At 43.4% G+C, this 16,424-nt stretch overlaps 1 protein-coding gene across 1 annotated transcript in view; it reads left to right on the top strand.

The window, feature by feature from the left end:
• The window catches only part of ANXA2 (annexin A2), a 125,757-nt gene that overhangs the window by 95,414 nt on the left and 13,919 nt on the right, over positions 1–16,424 (top strand). Inside the window, exons 9-11 of the mRNA XM_033920392.1 lie at positions 6,323–6,416; positions 11,250–11,345; positions 12,186–12,244. Of these exons, the coding sequence (XP_033776283.1) occupies positions 6,323–6,416; positions 11,250–11,345; positions 12,186–12,244 (249 nt within the window). The remainder of the gene's footprint in view (positions 1–6,322; positions 6,417–11,249; positions 11,346–12,185; positions 12,245–16,424) is intronic.

The following is a 16,424-nucleotide window of genomic DNA, read 5'->3' on the forward strand; positions in this document are numbered from 1 at the left end:
GCCATTTCCATCAAAATGTCCAGAGATAAACAGGGACGAATCGTCTGTTTGCAAAAAATTTCTTTCAATAAGGTGAGAGCTTGGTCTACAGGGATCATTGTATATAAGGCAGTCACGTCAAAAGACGCCAACAGCCAGTGTTCCTGAATATCCTGGACTTCAGAGAGTAATCTCAACATGTGTGTAGTGTCTTTAATGTAAGATTTAACCCTCTGAAGCTCAGGTTGCAGGAACAAGTCCAGAAACTTGGAAAGCGGTTCTAATGGAGAATTTTTCATTGAAACAATTGGTCGACCCGGGGGGTTCATTAAACTTTTATGCACTTTCGGAAGAAAGTATATCCTGGGCGTAATGTACCACTTAGGGTTCAAAAAAGTAGCTTCTCGTAGAGTAATCATCTTCGCCTTATAGGCTTTAGATATTAAAGTAGAAATAGCAGATTTTAAATCATCCACAGGATCATTATCTAAATGGAGGTAGAACTGCGAGTTGTTCAATTGTCGCTGAGCTTCACTTAAATATTGTTCTCTAGAGAGAATAACAACAGCACCCCCCTTGTCAGCTCTCGTGATTACGAGGGAAGAGTCATTTTGGAGATCCTTGAGCGCCATCCATTCAGAGTAAGAGAGGTTATAATCCCTGGGTTATAGAGTGGGCTGTTTTTCTATTTCCTCCACCTCCGTTAGGATCAAGTCTCTAAAAGTCATCAGATGAGGGTGGAGGGGCACAGCCGGACACCAGCCCGACTTCCTTGCTATTAAAGTCCCATCATTGCTAGGAGGGTGGTCCGAAAAAAAACAGTTTTAAGTGAAGTTTGCGCAGGAGACTATAGATGGATAGTCGAGTCTCAAAAGCATCATACCGGACACTGGGAACAAATCCAAGACCTAATTCCAAAACAGTTACTTGTTCAGCGGATAACCGCTTGAGGGTAAGGTTTATTATGGAGGATTGGTGCGGTGCTGAGATCGGGTTTGAGGGCCCATCCCGTATCCCGGTTGTTGTTGCTGTTGGAATCCTACTCGTCTTGCACCTCGGGATTTTTGTCGGGACTATAACACCAATCAGGTTTATTTATGGTTATTTAAAGGGACCTTTGCAACGACTAAGCAACCTTTTGACGATGACCACACATCTACAGATTCTAGCTCGTCAAGTGGTCAAAGTGGAGGGCGCCCAAACATGAATGTGGGTCCCCAAGCCCAAGGGGGTTTTTACCAACGGGGCCCACGAGGCAGACAAAAATCCCGAGGTGCAAGACGAGTAGGATTCCAACAGCAACAACAACCGGGATACGGGATGGGCCCTCAAACCCGATCTCAGCACCGCACCAATCCTCCATAATAAACCTTACCCTCAAGCGGTTATCCGCTGAACAAGTAACTGTTTTGGAATTAGGTCTTGGATTTGTTCCCAGTGTCCGGTATGATGCTTTTGAGACTCGACTATCCATCTATAGTCTCCTGCGCAAACTTCACTTAAAACTGTTTTTTTCGGACCACCCTCCTAGCAATGATGGGACTTTAATAGCAAGGAAGTCGGGCTGGTGTCCGGCTGTGCCCCTCCACCCTCATCTGATGACTTTTAGAGACTTGATCCTAACGGAGGTGGAGGAAATAGAAAAACAGCCCACTCTATATCCCAGGGATTATAACCTCTCTTACTCTGAATGGATGGCGCTCAAGGATCTCCAAAATGACTCTTCCCTCGTAATCACGAGAGCTGACAAGGGGGGTGCTGTTGTTATTCTCTCTAGAGAACAATATTTAAGTGAAGCTCAGCGACAATTGAACAACTCGCAGTTCTACCTCCATTTAGATAATGATCCTGTGGATGATTTAAAATCTGCTATTTCTACTTTAATATCTAAAGCCTATAAGGCGAAGATGATTACTCTACGAGAAGCTACTTTTTTGAACCCTAAGTGGTACATTACGCCCAGGATATACTTTCTTCCGAAAGTGCATAAAAGTTTAATGAACCCCCCGGGTCGACCAATTGTTTCAATGAAAAATTCTCCATTAGAACCGCTTTCCAAGTTTCTGGACTTGTTCCTGCAACCTGAGCTTCAGAGGGTTAAATCTTACATTAAAGACACTACACACATGTTGAGATTACTCTCTGAAGTCCAGGATATTCAGGAACACTGGCTGTTGGCGTCTTTTGACGTGACTGCCTTATATACAATGATCCCTGTAGACCAAGCTCTCACCTTATTGAAAGAAATTTTTTGCAAACAGACGATTCGTCCCTGTTTATCTCTGGACATTTTGATGGAAATGGCTACTTTAGTTTTAACTAAAAGCTATTTTTGGTTTCATGAGGAGTTTTATTTACAGCATCATGGTATTGCTATGGGGGCTTCCCTAGCCCCTTCTTTGGCGACTCTTTTCAGTACTAAATGGACAGCACCGTGGCGATCTAGACCTGCCTGGTTATGTTCCATTAAATACTGATGGCCAACCTGCTGAGCGTGGTTTACACAGGCAGAAGCCTCTCCTGCCTGCTTCAACCATGCTTAATATCGACCCCAAAGAGGTGTCAAATTAAGAAGGTGCAAATTTTTCAGTGAACAGACGCCGCTTACTTCCGATACCAACGTGAAAGAAGTGTAATTCTCTGATTCTGAATTCTCAGTTGGACATGTTGCAATATGAGCATTCAACTTGCTTATAACATCTTTGAAGGATTCGTAGGAGTCAGTACAGTGGGCATCTTGCGGGCAGGGGTTGTTAATGTAATGTAATGTAATTTATTTCTTATATACCGCTACATCCGTTAGGTTCTAAGCGGTTTACAGAAAATATACATTAAGATTAGAAATAAGAAAGGTACTTGAAAAATTCCCTTACTGTCCCGAAGGCTCACAATCTAACTAAAGTACCTGGAGGGTAATAGAGAAGTGAAAAGTAGAGTTAGAGGAAAAATAAAAATAAAATAAACATTTTAACAAGACAGCATTGATCTAAATACTTTGGAAGGTAGAAGAGAGGAGAGAAAGGAATAGAAGCATGATGAAGTGATGAAGTGGAGTTAACTGCTGTGCAGACCCTCTGCCCTTCTGTAGTGGCTGGACTCTGCTGGACACTGCTGTGAGGGAACCATGGGTCATATCCCTTTGAAAATTTTCACTTGTCAAGTAGATTTAGTAAAGTTACTGGGGCCCGTTGTATTTTTGTGGGCAGCAGAGAGATGCTAAAATGACACTGATAGGCACGGAGAGATTTGGGGTTGTAATTTTTATTGTGTACACCATTTTGTAGCCTCTTTTGGAACACAGTATATAAAAAAGGAAGAAATAAATTTGAAAATATCAAATCTGTGCACTATATTTAGACCTAAACAACAAAATCCAAATAGCGCCAAAAGATTCTACAAAGGAAATGATTGTGGAACAGAAGATCGGATATACCAGTTCGTAGTTTAATAAGTGTCCAAATAACTTTAAAACAATCCACAAAGGGTGTATACAGTCACAAGTGACCCACAAGATAGAAACCAAATAATGTATACAATAAAAATGACCCAACACGGGCCGTGATTTGGCAAAATAAAAATGCCTTCTTCAGGGGTCTTCTTGTAGAGTCCTTGTCTGTTTTAAATATAAAAACATGTCACAAAAAAATTCTACATTGTAGTCTTGTGAGATGTGCTGCTTGTTTGTAGTCTCTTAACTACTGTATATACTCGAATATAAACTGGGAGTTTTGGGGCCCGTCCCCCTCCCAAACCTTTTGCAGGTCTTCCCTGGGCCGTCAGGCTCTGCACTTTGTGTCCCCCATCCCTGCCCATCATACTTCCTCTGCCACTGGAATCCCTGGTGGTCCAGAGGTATAGTAGACAGGAGCAAGCTTTCCGCGCTCCTGCCTGCTGCCTAATCCAGTTGGTCGCTGCCTGCCGCGAGTTCCGGCCTCCAACCGCTGAGCTATACTGAGCAGGAGCGCGTTTTGGCGCTGCTGGTAGGTGCTAGGCGGCTTCCTAAATGGTTCCCACAAATTCTCGTGAGAGTTCACGGGAGCCATTCAGGAAGCCGCTTAGCGCCGACCAGCAGCGCCAAAACATGCTCCTGTTCAGTACAGTTTAGCGGTTGGAGGCCAGAACTTGCGGCAGGCAGTGACCGACCAGATTAGCACTGGCAGGAGAGCAGAAAGCTCGCTCCTGCCCGCTACACCTAGGGGACCACCAGGGATTCCAGCGACAGATGAGGTACAACAGATAGGGCAGGGAGGGGGGACAGGGTGGAGAGCCTGGGAAGGAGGGAAAGGGGCTGTGTGCAGTTTCTGCAGGGAGGGGGCTGGGTGCAGAGCCTGACGGGAGGGAGGGGGTGCTGGGTACAGATCTTGGCAGGGCATTTGAATATTAAGCCGCCCAATTTATATTCGAGTCAACCATTTTTCGGGAAAATTGGGGGTCTCGACTTATATTCAGATTGACTTATATTCGAGTATATGTGGTACTTGGATTTTTAAAAATGTTTTTATATTTAAGACAGCCAAGGACCCTAAAGACCCCTGAGGAAAACATTTTTATTTTGTCGAAACATGGCTCGTGTTGGGTCATTTTTATTGTACACATGATTTGTTTTCTATCCTGTGGGTCACTTGTGACTATATACACCTTTTGTGGATTGTTTTTATGATTATTGGTTTTAAATTATTTGGACGCTTATTAAATTACAAACTGGTACATCCAATCTTCTGTTTCATAGTCTTTTTGTTGTTGTGTTATTTTAAGACCTAACATGCCCAAAAACGCATCTCCTCTTTGCATCTGTGGAGACATACTTTTAGCCAAGAAGGCAATATTCAGCTTAGCCTCTTTGACTGTGTATGCCAATATTTGTCCAGCTCTGGATGATAGTTTGGATGTTGGTGGTATTTAAGAAGCTAAAGCAGTGTCCCGCAAACTTTCTTGAGCTTGCGGCACACTAAAGATAGTGGCCACGGTTTGAGGCACCCGGAAGTGCGCAGATGTTGCTGCGATGACATCACGTGCATGTGTGATGTCATCACATTGCTTGCTGCGAATGTGTGAAGGCCCTCCAGAAGGGCCCTTAGACCCCAGTGGGGAGTGCTAGCAGGGGAGAGTGCCATAGAGGCGTTTGTGCCCGCTGATTGCCTACTGGATGTGTCTCTCGCCGGGAGAGGCACCTCCTATAGGTAGTCAGCTGGCGCCAGCACCTCTCCTCCCCAGTGTGCCGCGGCACACCTGAAATCTCAGGAGGCACATTAGTATGCCACAGCACACAGTTTGATATACACTGAGTTAAAGGACAAACTAGTGTGGCACAATAAAGCTGGATTCTTAAATTGTTTCAGACATAGAAAAGATTTCTTTTTAGGGAAGATTCCTCACTTGTGTAAAATTACACACAAAAAAAAGGCAACAGGAGATCTTGCTGCTTAAAGAGAAAGCGAATGGCCTAGGCATTAACTTTCTGTTACATTTTCTTTGGAATTGCGTAGCTACTTAAAAAGAATGATTCCTATGTATTCTTCAACTTTGAGTTTGAGCATTTAAAAAGTATTTCTATGATATGGACTGTGAACTGGTTATTCTTGTTCTGTGAGGGGGGGGAGGGCTGTTTCAAGTATACAGTGGAACCTTTGCAAGCATAATTCATTCCAGAAGCATGCACGTAAACCAAAGTGCTTGTACATCAAAGCGAGTTTCCCCATAGAAATTAAGGGAAACTTGCATGATTTGTTCCACATCCCAAAAAGACCCCCCCCAAGGCCACTGGCGCACTTCTATCTCACCCCACCACATCCCAAAAAGACCCCCACCCCTGAGGCCAGTGCCGCGCTTCCACCCCACACCCGGGAACCGGCATCACCCCCTGTCCGCCCGCCCAAACCCTTCGGGCACCGGCACGCAGCACCAACCCACAGGACGTGCCAGTGTCCAAAGAGCCTGCTGCTGATTCTCCTGGGCCTTGAGCATCTGCGCATGTTCAAGGCCTTCTGGCTCCCGCTCTCTCCGAGATTCTAATGAGATAATTTGCTAATACTCTCCCCACTGTTATGGATTTTTCTTTCATTTCTTTGTTTAATCTCTTGGCAGTTTACTTGTTTTCTAAGTCCTAAGTTTGCTAATTCAAATGTATTTGAATTGCACATTTTGAAACTTCATAAAATAAAAACAAAAGTTTGCCTTTTATTCCCGAAAGATCTTTCAGTTGCCTTTGATTCTATGTCTGATAATTGATCTAAAAATACTACCTTAGCATACAGGTGTGGCACTGTCTAATTACTGTCTCTTAGTGATCATGTGAGGCTATGATAGATCATTCTTTGACCTTGGTGCTCATTTCTCCTTGCAGGAGATGTATGATGCTGGTGTAAAGAGAAAGGGAACTGATGTGAGCAAATGGATCTGCATCATGACTGAAAGACAAATATCCCACCTGCAGAAAGGTACAAGGAAATGTACATTTTTATTAATCTATATTACCTCACAATGTACTTTGATTGGTAAGTTTATGAAACTCTGAGGGCCTGATTCTATAAAAGGTGGCCTAGCAGTGCCTAACTTGTAGGCACTAGTGCTGCCCGATTCAGGAAAAAAAATTTTGATTCGATTCAGCCTACTGAATTGGTTTTTCGATTCGATTCGATTTTCCTGCCCAATTGGGTGTTTTTTTCAAACATCCTGGTGGGTTTATTTTATAATCAAAAAACAGCAAGGGAATATATTTATCCAAGGTGATACTTATAAATCACTGTTGTACTAATCACCTTTGTTTTACTTCAAACACAAATTACAACGCAAGTTGATGTGGTTAAGTGAACACTCAGACCCGCAGCTGAGGTCCGGTGAAACAAGTTCACGGAGCAGCTGTTAAGGAGACCATCATTGTTGTTCAGTCTCCTCCACCAAACAAAGACTAGATAACAACACATAAACTTGAAGAAAATAAAATAATAAATTTAACAGCAACTTAACTTTGAATGGTGTGGATGATACACATAGCTGCTCCGGGCTCCTCCATTTATTCACAATACGACCCCCCAACCTAGGTTTCACCCGCTGGCTTCTTCAGGAGGGGTACTACAATTACAAGATGACTCAAATCAGCACTGCACCACACAGCTTGCTAACTTAATAAGCAATACATTTTGAAATACTCAATATAAGCACTCTCTCTGCAACTTACCGGCACAAACACTCCATACTGCACACACACGCACTGCTGACAAGAGGAACTTCCCAGCAGGCCATGCTTTAAATACACTCCCCTTTACTACCTATTACATCATCACTCCTTACATCATGAGTGAAAGATTATAGTTGAAACCATTCAATATCATTGTTTAATCCTGCTGGGGCCAAGGTATGCCATTGAAATATAAACTTCTGCTCTAAATGAAGAAGTTGCAGAGAGAGTGCTTATATTGAGTATTTCAAAATGTATTGCTTATTAAGTTAGCAAGCTGTGTGGTGCAGTGCTGATTTGAGTCATCTTGTAATTGTAGTACCCCTCCTGAAGAAGCCAGCGGGTGAAACCTAGGTTGGGGGGTCGGTATTGTGAATAAATGGAGGAGCCCGGAGCAGCTATGTGTATCATCCACACCATTCAAAGTTAAGTTGCTATTAAATTTATTATTTTATTTTCTTCAAGTTTATGTGTGGTTATCTAGTCTTTGTTTGGTGGAGGAGACTGAACAACAATGATGGTCTCCTTAACAGCTGCTCCGTGAACTTGTTTCACCGGACCTCAGCTGCGGGTCTGAGTGTTCACTTAACCACATCAACTTGTGTTGTAATTTGTGTTTGAAGTAAAACAAAGGTGATTAGTACAACAGGGTTTATTTTATAGCCTCTTCACCCCTTTTATAGCCTCTTCACTCCCTTTGCCTTCTAACCACACTGGCGCTGTGGTGTAAACAAAATAAACAAAAAAGACTTTTCCTCTCTCTGTTAAATCCTTGCTCATGTTTGCGGTATAACACCAGCTCTGGCAGGATACACGTTTCAAATCTGACATATTGTAATCACAAAACATAAAATAAAATGTTTTTCTACCTTTGTTGTCTGATCATTATTCAAATCTTGTTGGACCCAGGCTCTGGGTGTCTTCCGATAACTTGCTTGCCAGGGTCTCCTTCTTTCTTCTTTCTCCATGCTAACCATCCATCTGCCATCTCCATCCTCCCCTTCCATTTCCCTTCCCTCCCCCGGAGGTCTGGCATCTTTCTTTTTTTTTGTCTCCATCCACAGATCCACCTTTTCTTAACTACCCTTTCATCCAGCATCTCTCCCTTCTTCCCCACCACCCCAGGGTCCACCATCTCTCCCTTTCTTTTCCCAATTACCCTCCTATCCAGTATCTCTATCCCCCCCTTCACACCATCCCTTGTGTCCAACTTCTCTCCCTTTCTGTTCCTTCCCTCCCTAAATCCCATTGTCCATCATCTCTCTCCCTCTCCTCTATTTTTAGACCTATTATTTCTTTCCCCCAAAGTCCGTCATATGCACGTTTCTTTGAACCCCCTTCCTTCCCTCTGTGTACTTCTACACCAGGGCCCCCCTCCCCTGAAGGTCTGTACCTCCCCCCCTGAAGGCCCGCCTGTCCCCTCTGAAGGCCTATGCCACCATCCCTGGCCTGTCCCCCTTTGAAGACCTGTGCCCCCTTTGAAGGCCTGTCCCTCCTTAAAGGCCTGCCTGTCCTCCCTTTGAAGGCCTGTCCCCCTTAAAGGCCTGCCTGTCCCCCCTTTGAAGGCCTGTCCTCCCCTCTTGAAGGCCTGTCCCCCCCCTTAAAGGCCTGCCTGTCCCCACCTTGAAGGCCTGCCCCCCCTCTTGAACGCCTGTCCCCCCTTTGAAGGCCTTCCTGTCCCCCCCCTTTGAAGGCCTTCCTGTCCCCCCCTTAAAGGCCTGCACCCCGCCAAGGCCTGTCCCACTCCCTGAAGGACTGCGCCCCCCACCCCACTCCCCCGGGAAGGCTTCCGTGTTCCCTCTGGCCTCCCCGCAGCGTTTACCTTATAGCTGCAGCCTGCAGCGAAGATCATGGTTACAGCGTCTTTACTAAGTGCTTTAAGCTGTTTCCTCTGCTGCGGTCCCGCCCCTCCTCTGACATCAGAGGCAGGATCAGGGCGGAGGAAAGAGCTGAAAGCACTTAGTAAAGACGCTGTAATCGTGATCTTCGCTGCAGGCTGCAGCTATAATGCTTTGGGGAGGCCAGAGGGAACACGTAGGCCTTCCGGGGGGGAGGGAGAGGCATGCGATGTCCTTCGGGGAGGCCAGGGGGGAAGCCGACAGCAGCACTTCCTGACTGACTCTTCCTCCTGCCCTCTAAAGCAGATGTGGCAGCGCTGCCACTCCTGCTTTAGGGGGCGAGGGGGGAGGGTCCGAATCGGGAAGCTGATTTTTTAAAAATTTAAATCGATTTGAATCGATTTACCCGAAGTGAATCGGTGAACTGATTCGAATCCTGAATTGGGCAGCACTAGTAGGCACCACTCACGCGGTTGTCAAAATCAACCACATGGTACTGTATATAGAATCATGCCTAGTGGCATCTAAGCAGACTTAGGTTTTACCTGGCCTAATTTACTGGTGTCTACTTCAGACACCTAGCGACGCCTAATTCTACCATGCCTATTCTTCAACCCTTAACCACCCTCAACCAGGTAAGCGTTGGAGGGTGTCAGAGGGCGCTTCGACTTAGACATTGCTAGGTGCTGTGCAAATATCCACGCATAACCTAAATTATCAGTTTAAAAAATTTGTTTTTTAATGATGTGATTCTACATTGGGTTGGACTCCTTGATAAGACTTTCTGCTGAAACACAGTCTGTGCTGAGTCCTGTGTGAACATTTCCACAATAAAGAATTGATTGAACTTTGTCCCCTCATATGCCTGCTTTTGATTCCCTCTCTATTCTGTCTGCTTGGCTTTCCTCGTGAGATATCAGCATCTTCTTCGTTAATTATCATACTATTTGACACATTAAAACTAATTAATTTGTGTGCAAATTTTAATTGGGTGTCACTAGGCATCCGTGATTAGAGCATCTAGTGGCGTGTGCAAAGTAGGTGCCATTTGTAGAACCAGGCCCTGAGAGATTGACTTGCTGGTTATTGACTCCATGCCTGGATAGAGAAAGAGGCAGCCATCTCCAGCCCCAAATTTTGATAGGTACCATAGCATTGCTTCTGTTGCCATGGTTTGATGTGGACCTGGCATGCTATGTTAAAAGATTCTCCACAGCAATGAATCTTTTTCAGTACCTTCTAAGTGGGGCCTTCAACAGTCTTGTGCTGATAGGCCCTGCAGTTTCCCTTCTCCTGCATGGGTTTCCTTGGTGACAGAGAGCCCTAGTGGAGGAGGAGAAAGGACTTCATAGAGCTTTTCTCTGTGAATCCTGGAAGGCCCCACTTTGAAGGTACTCACTAGCTGGATCTGACGGCAGATAAAGATCTATGTGGTCCATCCAGTCTGCTCAACAGTCACACTCATCATGAAGGCAATGTTGAATCAACAATCTAGCACTACAGAGGAGTCGTGAGGACAAGATGTCAATGAATCAGCCGTGGGTATAAAGTTCAAGGTTCACTTTATTGCTAGTAGCACTTTGGGTTTTTTCTTCTAAGTTCCTCTATAATATGTCCTCCCCCCCCCAACACGGAGTAGTCAAGACCTATACTCGAATATGAATGTGGTATAAAATACACATATTTGCTCCTGATCCATCTGAAAAGAAAGAATAGTGGCGTAACTTCGCTGCCCACGTCTCTCCCTCTGACATCACTTCCTAGGTTAGGGACCTGGAAGTGACATCAGAGGGAGAGCCGATGCTGGTGCAAGCAGCAGGTTGGAATTGTTGTTTGCGCCGGTGAAGAGATAGAGGTACGGTGGGAGTTGGGGGGAGGAGGAGGTGGGATGCTGGCGCCTACCAAGATGGCAGACCACCACCCCTCACTACACCACTGTGGAAGGGTGTTAATGAACTGTACCAACAATAATATTCAACATTCCTTGTTATGTGGAGGTTTCCATCAAGTATTAGCCATAGTTGACCATGTCATACTAAGTCACTCTTAAGTGATTACCTATCAAACCGATGGGGTGGTTTACATGGCCTTATACACATAGAGAGGTGTAAAGCTAAATGTTAAGTGGCCCAAACACCAAAGATTTTGTTTCTTCTCGAATGCTTTAAAACATGAGGAAATAAGAAATAAAAAAGGGTAATGTGTTATGTCTTCCAGGTGTAATAATTTCTAATCATCTTCTTGTGTCATTTTAGTATTTGAGAGGTACAAGAGCTACAGCCCCTACAGCATGGTGGAGAGCATCAGGAAGGAGGTGAAAGGAGACTTGGAAAACGCCTTTGTTAACCTAGGTAAGGATGTGCGTGGTCTACCTTTCATTGTCCAGTTCAGAGGTGCTGTTCTGTGCAGCTGTTTGACAGTATAGACACCCCTAGCATAGGAAGCTCACTCTATAGGCGAGTCAACACCTTTTTCATTTTTACTGAAATGAGAAAATCTCTAAGATGGATGGAGTCTTGCCAGATTTCAAGGTTAGACATCGACCTTGGTAAACTAAAACATAAGATTCTGGTAAATGTTGATCACCTAGCAAAGATAAAAGGTAAATATAGGCAGATAGCAGAGTTTTCAGAAACCGAGCATGCACTAAGGAACACCCTTACCTTGCATGTTTGCTTTTTTTGCTGAAATGCAAAAACTGAGCATATGCAGGAGGGGTAAGCCTGGCCATCATCTACCAGGCTGCCAGTGGAGGACCTGTTTGGCTGCTGGGGCTTGGGGAGCCCACCAGCAGTTTCAGATATTTGTGGGTTAGAGGGGGAGGCAGGGCAAAAATTTGTGCTCCCCTCCCCAAATTGATGGTCTGGCTATGTGGCTGGTCTATTGAACCCTGTTATAGGACTAGAAACCTCGGGGGAGATTCATTTCTTCTGAGCCCTAGTGTGTTTGTGCTTATATTTCTGTTTCTACAAGGACTAAATTAAACCCTGGTATGTGGTGGATGGGAACCTTTGCATTGAACTTTCTAAACCTGTTTGTACAAGCTCAGCAAGAGGTGCTATGTAAGAGGAATGTTCATTCTTGCACAAGTTAGTATTTAGAAGCTTCTCGGCAGAGGCTGCCAAAGCTTGTTTGCATTTGCTTGACATAGTGTAAGACTATTTACAACTAACCTGTTCTTTTCTTTGCAGTCCAGTGTATTCAGAACAAACAGTTGTATTTCGCTGATAGGTTATACGATTCTATGAAGGTAAGCACCTTTAGGACGTTACCCTGTATTGACTTCTAGCTCTATAGATGGTGTCCCCTCTTATACAAGCTCCAGTTGGGACAAAGCTAGTGCATCAAAACTCAGGTCAAGAAGTTCAAAGTGAATGTTTACTGAATATAAACATACCCCCTCTTTTACTAAGGTGCGCTATGCTTTTTAGCGTGTGGTAAATATTAGCACGCGCTAAACACGCGCTAAACGCTAATGTGTGCATGTTATCTTATGGACGAGTTAACGGTTAGCGCACGTGCTGATTTAGCACGTGCTAAAACGCTTAGCGCACCTTAGTAAAAGAGGGCCATAGTATACAATATTATACTTTGTAGTGTTTGTTCTTTGATAGTGGTTTGTTAATTACCTTTTATAGTTATGAGTAAGTGATTTTAGGGCTAGTTGTAATTTACACCTGTAAATAGCTGATTTGCATGCATAAATCATCTGTCACAGTGAGCTTTTTATAAAATATCACTGTTTTACACTCATGCACAACCATTTTTTGTCCTAGCCACTCTATATAAAATTGGGCTCAGAATATGATAGTAGTCCTTTATTATAAATTAAAACATACAACATCTGGGATTACTTGGATCTTTTATTTTCTGCATGGAATCTTTTTAGATTATGAGAACATTTGAAGAACAAACATCACTAGTTCCAGTACAGTTGGCCCTTTTAAAAGCTGTCACAACCCTCAAACATTACGTTTACTAGAACCCTTACAGTTATTGAACCTCTCTGTACATATTTCTCTAATTATAGATTCTTTTTATAGGAGCAAAATGAAAGTGCGTATAAGCTTTACAAACTGGAGACCTTTTCTTTAGATATGTGACGACCTGTGTGACGTCGGAAGCTCCCACATCACATTTTCTTGGATAATCCCTGTATTGGTCTTGATTTTGGGGAAAGGATTTTATATGATCCTTAATCTGCATGTACGAGGTCTTTTCACAATGTTCCAGGACAGTTTGAAATGCACACCAATGGGAAGTTCTTTTGAGATGTGCTAGGCGGCGATGAGTAGCTTGAAACCTCACAAGTAACCTCCTTTTTCCGTTTGTTGATATCTGTTTTTGCCTCCGAGCTGCAGCAGGTTTTGTGAAAGTGTGTTTTAGTGATTGACTATTTTTCATCATGTGCAACTTCAATGATCAGTGCTACAGTGTGAAGTTCTGTTTTAAATAGGGTAAGATCGCTACAGAAACTTATGAAATGTTAAGTGGCTTATGGGGAACATGTCAGAAGTTGTGGAAGGTGTTTTGAATGGTATTTACACTTCAAAAGTGGTCGTAAATTAGTGGAAGAAGAATCACGAACTGGAAGACCATCAACTGATGATGATCAAGTGAGAGTTCTTGTGCTTGCTAATTAGTGATTAACTGTTAGAGAATTGGCAGAGGAATGCAACATCTCCATTGGTTCATGCCACAACATTCTAACAGAAGTTGGAGAAATCTTGTGTTGTGGCAAAGTTTGTTCTATTGTTGATGACTGACAATCCAAAGAACAACCGTGTCATGATCTGACCGAATCTTCTTGAGCAGGCAATTGAAGAGAAAATATTTCTTGATAAAGTGATTACTGGTGATGAGACATGGGTCTATGGTTATGATGTGGAAACCAAAGCTCAATCATCTCAATGGAGAACCAAAACATTGCCAAGACTGAAAAAAGCTTGGCAAGTTCAGTCGAATGTCAGTGATGTTGACAGTTTTTTGGTTGTTTTTGTTTTTTTTTGCAGTTGTGGCGTTGTTCACTATGAATTTCTGCCACATAGACAAACTGTCAACCAAAATTACTATCTGAAAGTGCTGAAATGACTCCGTGAGAGAATCAGGAGGAAATGGCCTGAACTTTGGAGGAAGCAGCTGTGGTTCCTGTATCACGACAACACGCCTGTCTGAGTTGATTGATAGATATATAGTAATGACCGCAAAATAATCAGTCATCCTTCAACAATCTAAAGATGATACAAAGAACTTTAAATTCAACATGCACACATACAGGCAACCAGTGTAACTTGCATCAATGATTATAACATACAATCCTCCTGAGACTGCAACAAATCAAGAGAGAACAAAGGAAAAAGAAAACATAATAAGAGAATTTTAATAGCCAAATGCATCTGTAAATAGGAAACTCTTTTTGGGTTTTTTTTTTTGTTTTTAAAGCTCCTTTGAATTTATGTAAATGTCGCTAAACCATAAGATTAGGAGAGTTAATCCAGTCCAAGCATGGCTGTGTAAAGCCTGTAACCAATTCAGAACTAATTAGCATACCTTATTTTATTTATTTTAGGCACAATACATTGCAATCCTTAAAACCATAAACTAAGAACAATGTGCTTGGCTCCTATTCCTCTCCAAACTTCAAAAATGTGCTCACTGCTGTAACTTTTGACAATAATCTTATTCTTATTTTTTTTTTTATATTCAGGCGATAGTGTTTGTCTTTCCTGTCATATCAAAATCTGATCTAAATAAAAATACAGTGGTACCTTGGTTTACGAGTGCACCGGTTTGCGAGTGTTTTGCAAGACGAGGAAAACATTTGTACAATCGGCACCTCGGAAACCGAGTGTGGCTCAATTTATGAAAGCCCCCCCCCCCTGATCTGGCACCCCTCGCTTGCGTCGCACTCCCCCCCCCCCCCCGCCGCGATCCAGCATGCTTCAAGCACCCACCCACCCACCCAATCACATTCCTTACCCCCATTTGGCACCGGCACCAACGCACAGGACATGCCGGTGCCGGAGACCGAAGATCTGCCTTCTTCATGCTGGGCCTTGAGCATCTGCGCATGCTCAAGGCCTTCGGGTTCCCGTTCTCAGTATATATACAAATGTACAATGTCTACTGTTTTTCTCTGTCACTAAAACTGACCTCTAATATATAAAAATTAAAATGAAAGGTTGTACTTACAGTTTGTACAGTATTAATTCCCTATGGTCTCTATGCGACTAGAATTATGTGTTTTGTGGCGTTTTGGCATTTTATTATGGCGCAAAAATTGCACCACATTGTGGCGCAAGAATTATACCTTAATTGTGCCTACCACCTCGTGCAGGAGCACCTTCCGCTCAGCACCAAGACGCTTTCATATACCCTGAGCGTGTTTCTCTGATCTACCCAGCTCTCAAGTCCCCTGGGTAGATTTTAACTGAAAAATAAGTATCTCCTCTCTTCACTCAGCAACCACTAGAGGGCACTATTGCATCACATCCGGGTCACCACTGAAATAAAAGGCTACTACTTTACCTCACTGGAGGTCTGTCGTGAAGAACCCCCCCCCCAAAAAAAATAAAATAAAAATAAAAGTCCACAAGATTACATTGTATATTCCAAAGCAAATAACTTTTTATTCTAGTAATAAGTATTATAGCAGCATTTGTCAAATCAGAAATAAATCAGTTTGGATAAATACAATGGAGAGAAAAAAATCTCATACAAACAGTGCCAATATTTTTTCTGTATGTATGGCGCAGTCTCTCTAAAGAAACTCTGCCAGAGCATGGTGGTTTTATACAGAAGGTGTCATAGTCTTAGACAATTCCCCTGGCTGGGAATATGTATTACCCTATTGGATAAGACCAACTGCCTATCTAACCCTCTCCTAGTCCACGCCTCCATTCTTCCCTGGGGGGAGGGGGGTCCCTGAACAGGCATAGCTTCTAGAACTTTCTTCTTCTTGAAGTTTGCATTCTTCACACAGGTACATCAATATCAGTGCCTCAGCGGATTAGCCTGGCATCACTTTATCAGTTCTTAGGTTCCCGGATGATGGAGTGTCTTTCTGACTGGCATTTTCTTTCAGCACTGTTAAATAGCTCATTGTCTTTCCAGCACTGATTGGTGTCCTTGAGAAACTTCACAGCAAGAAATCCACACACTCACATGCCACATATTAGCATCTCAGCATCTGAACTGAAACCAGTTTGCACAAGCCCGTGACTTCAGCAACTTCAGCAAAATGCAGGAATAGGTCTCACAACCTGTAAAAGTCTCCCATAGGCTCCTGTCATCTATCTCAGTGTGATATGTTGAGATCTGGTTGCCCTCACAATCGTATGTGTGGCCACATTTTGAGCCAATTGAAGGGCCTGTACCATGTACTTCAGCAACCCCAAGTACAATGCATTACAATAATCAAACACAGGGTG

Source organism: Geotrypetes seraphini, chromosome 14, assembly GCF_902459505.1.
Source record: "Geotrypetes seraphini chromosome 14, aGeoSer1.1, whole genome shotgun sequence".
In the NCBI taxonomy this organism is placed as follows: domain Eukaryota; kingdom Metazoa; phylum Chordata; class Amphibia; order Gymnophiona; family Dermophiidae; genus Geotrypetes; species Geotrypetes seraphini.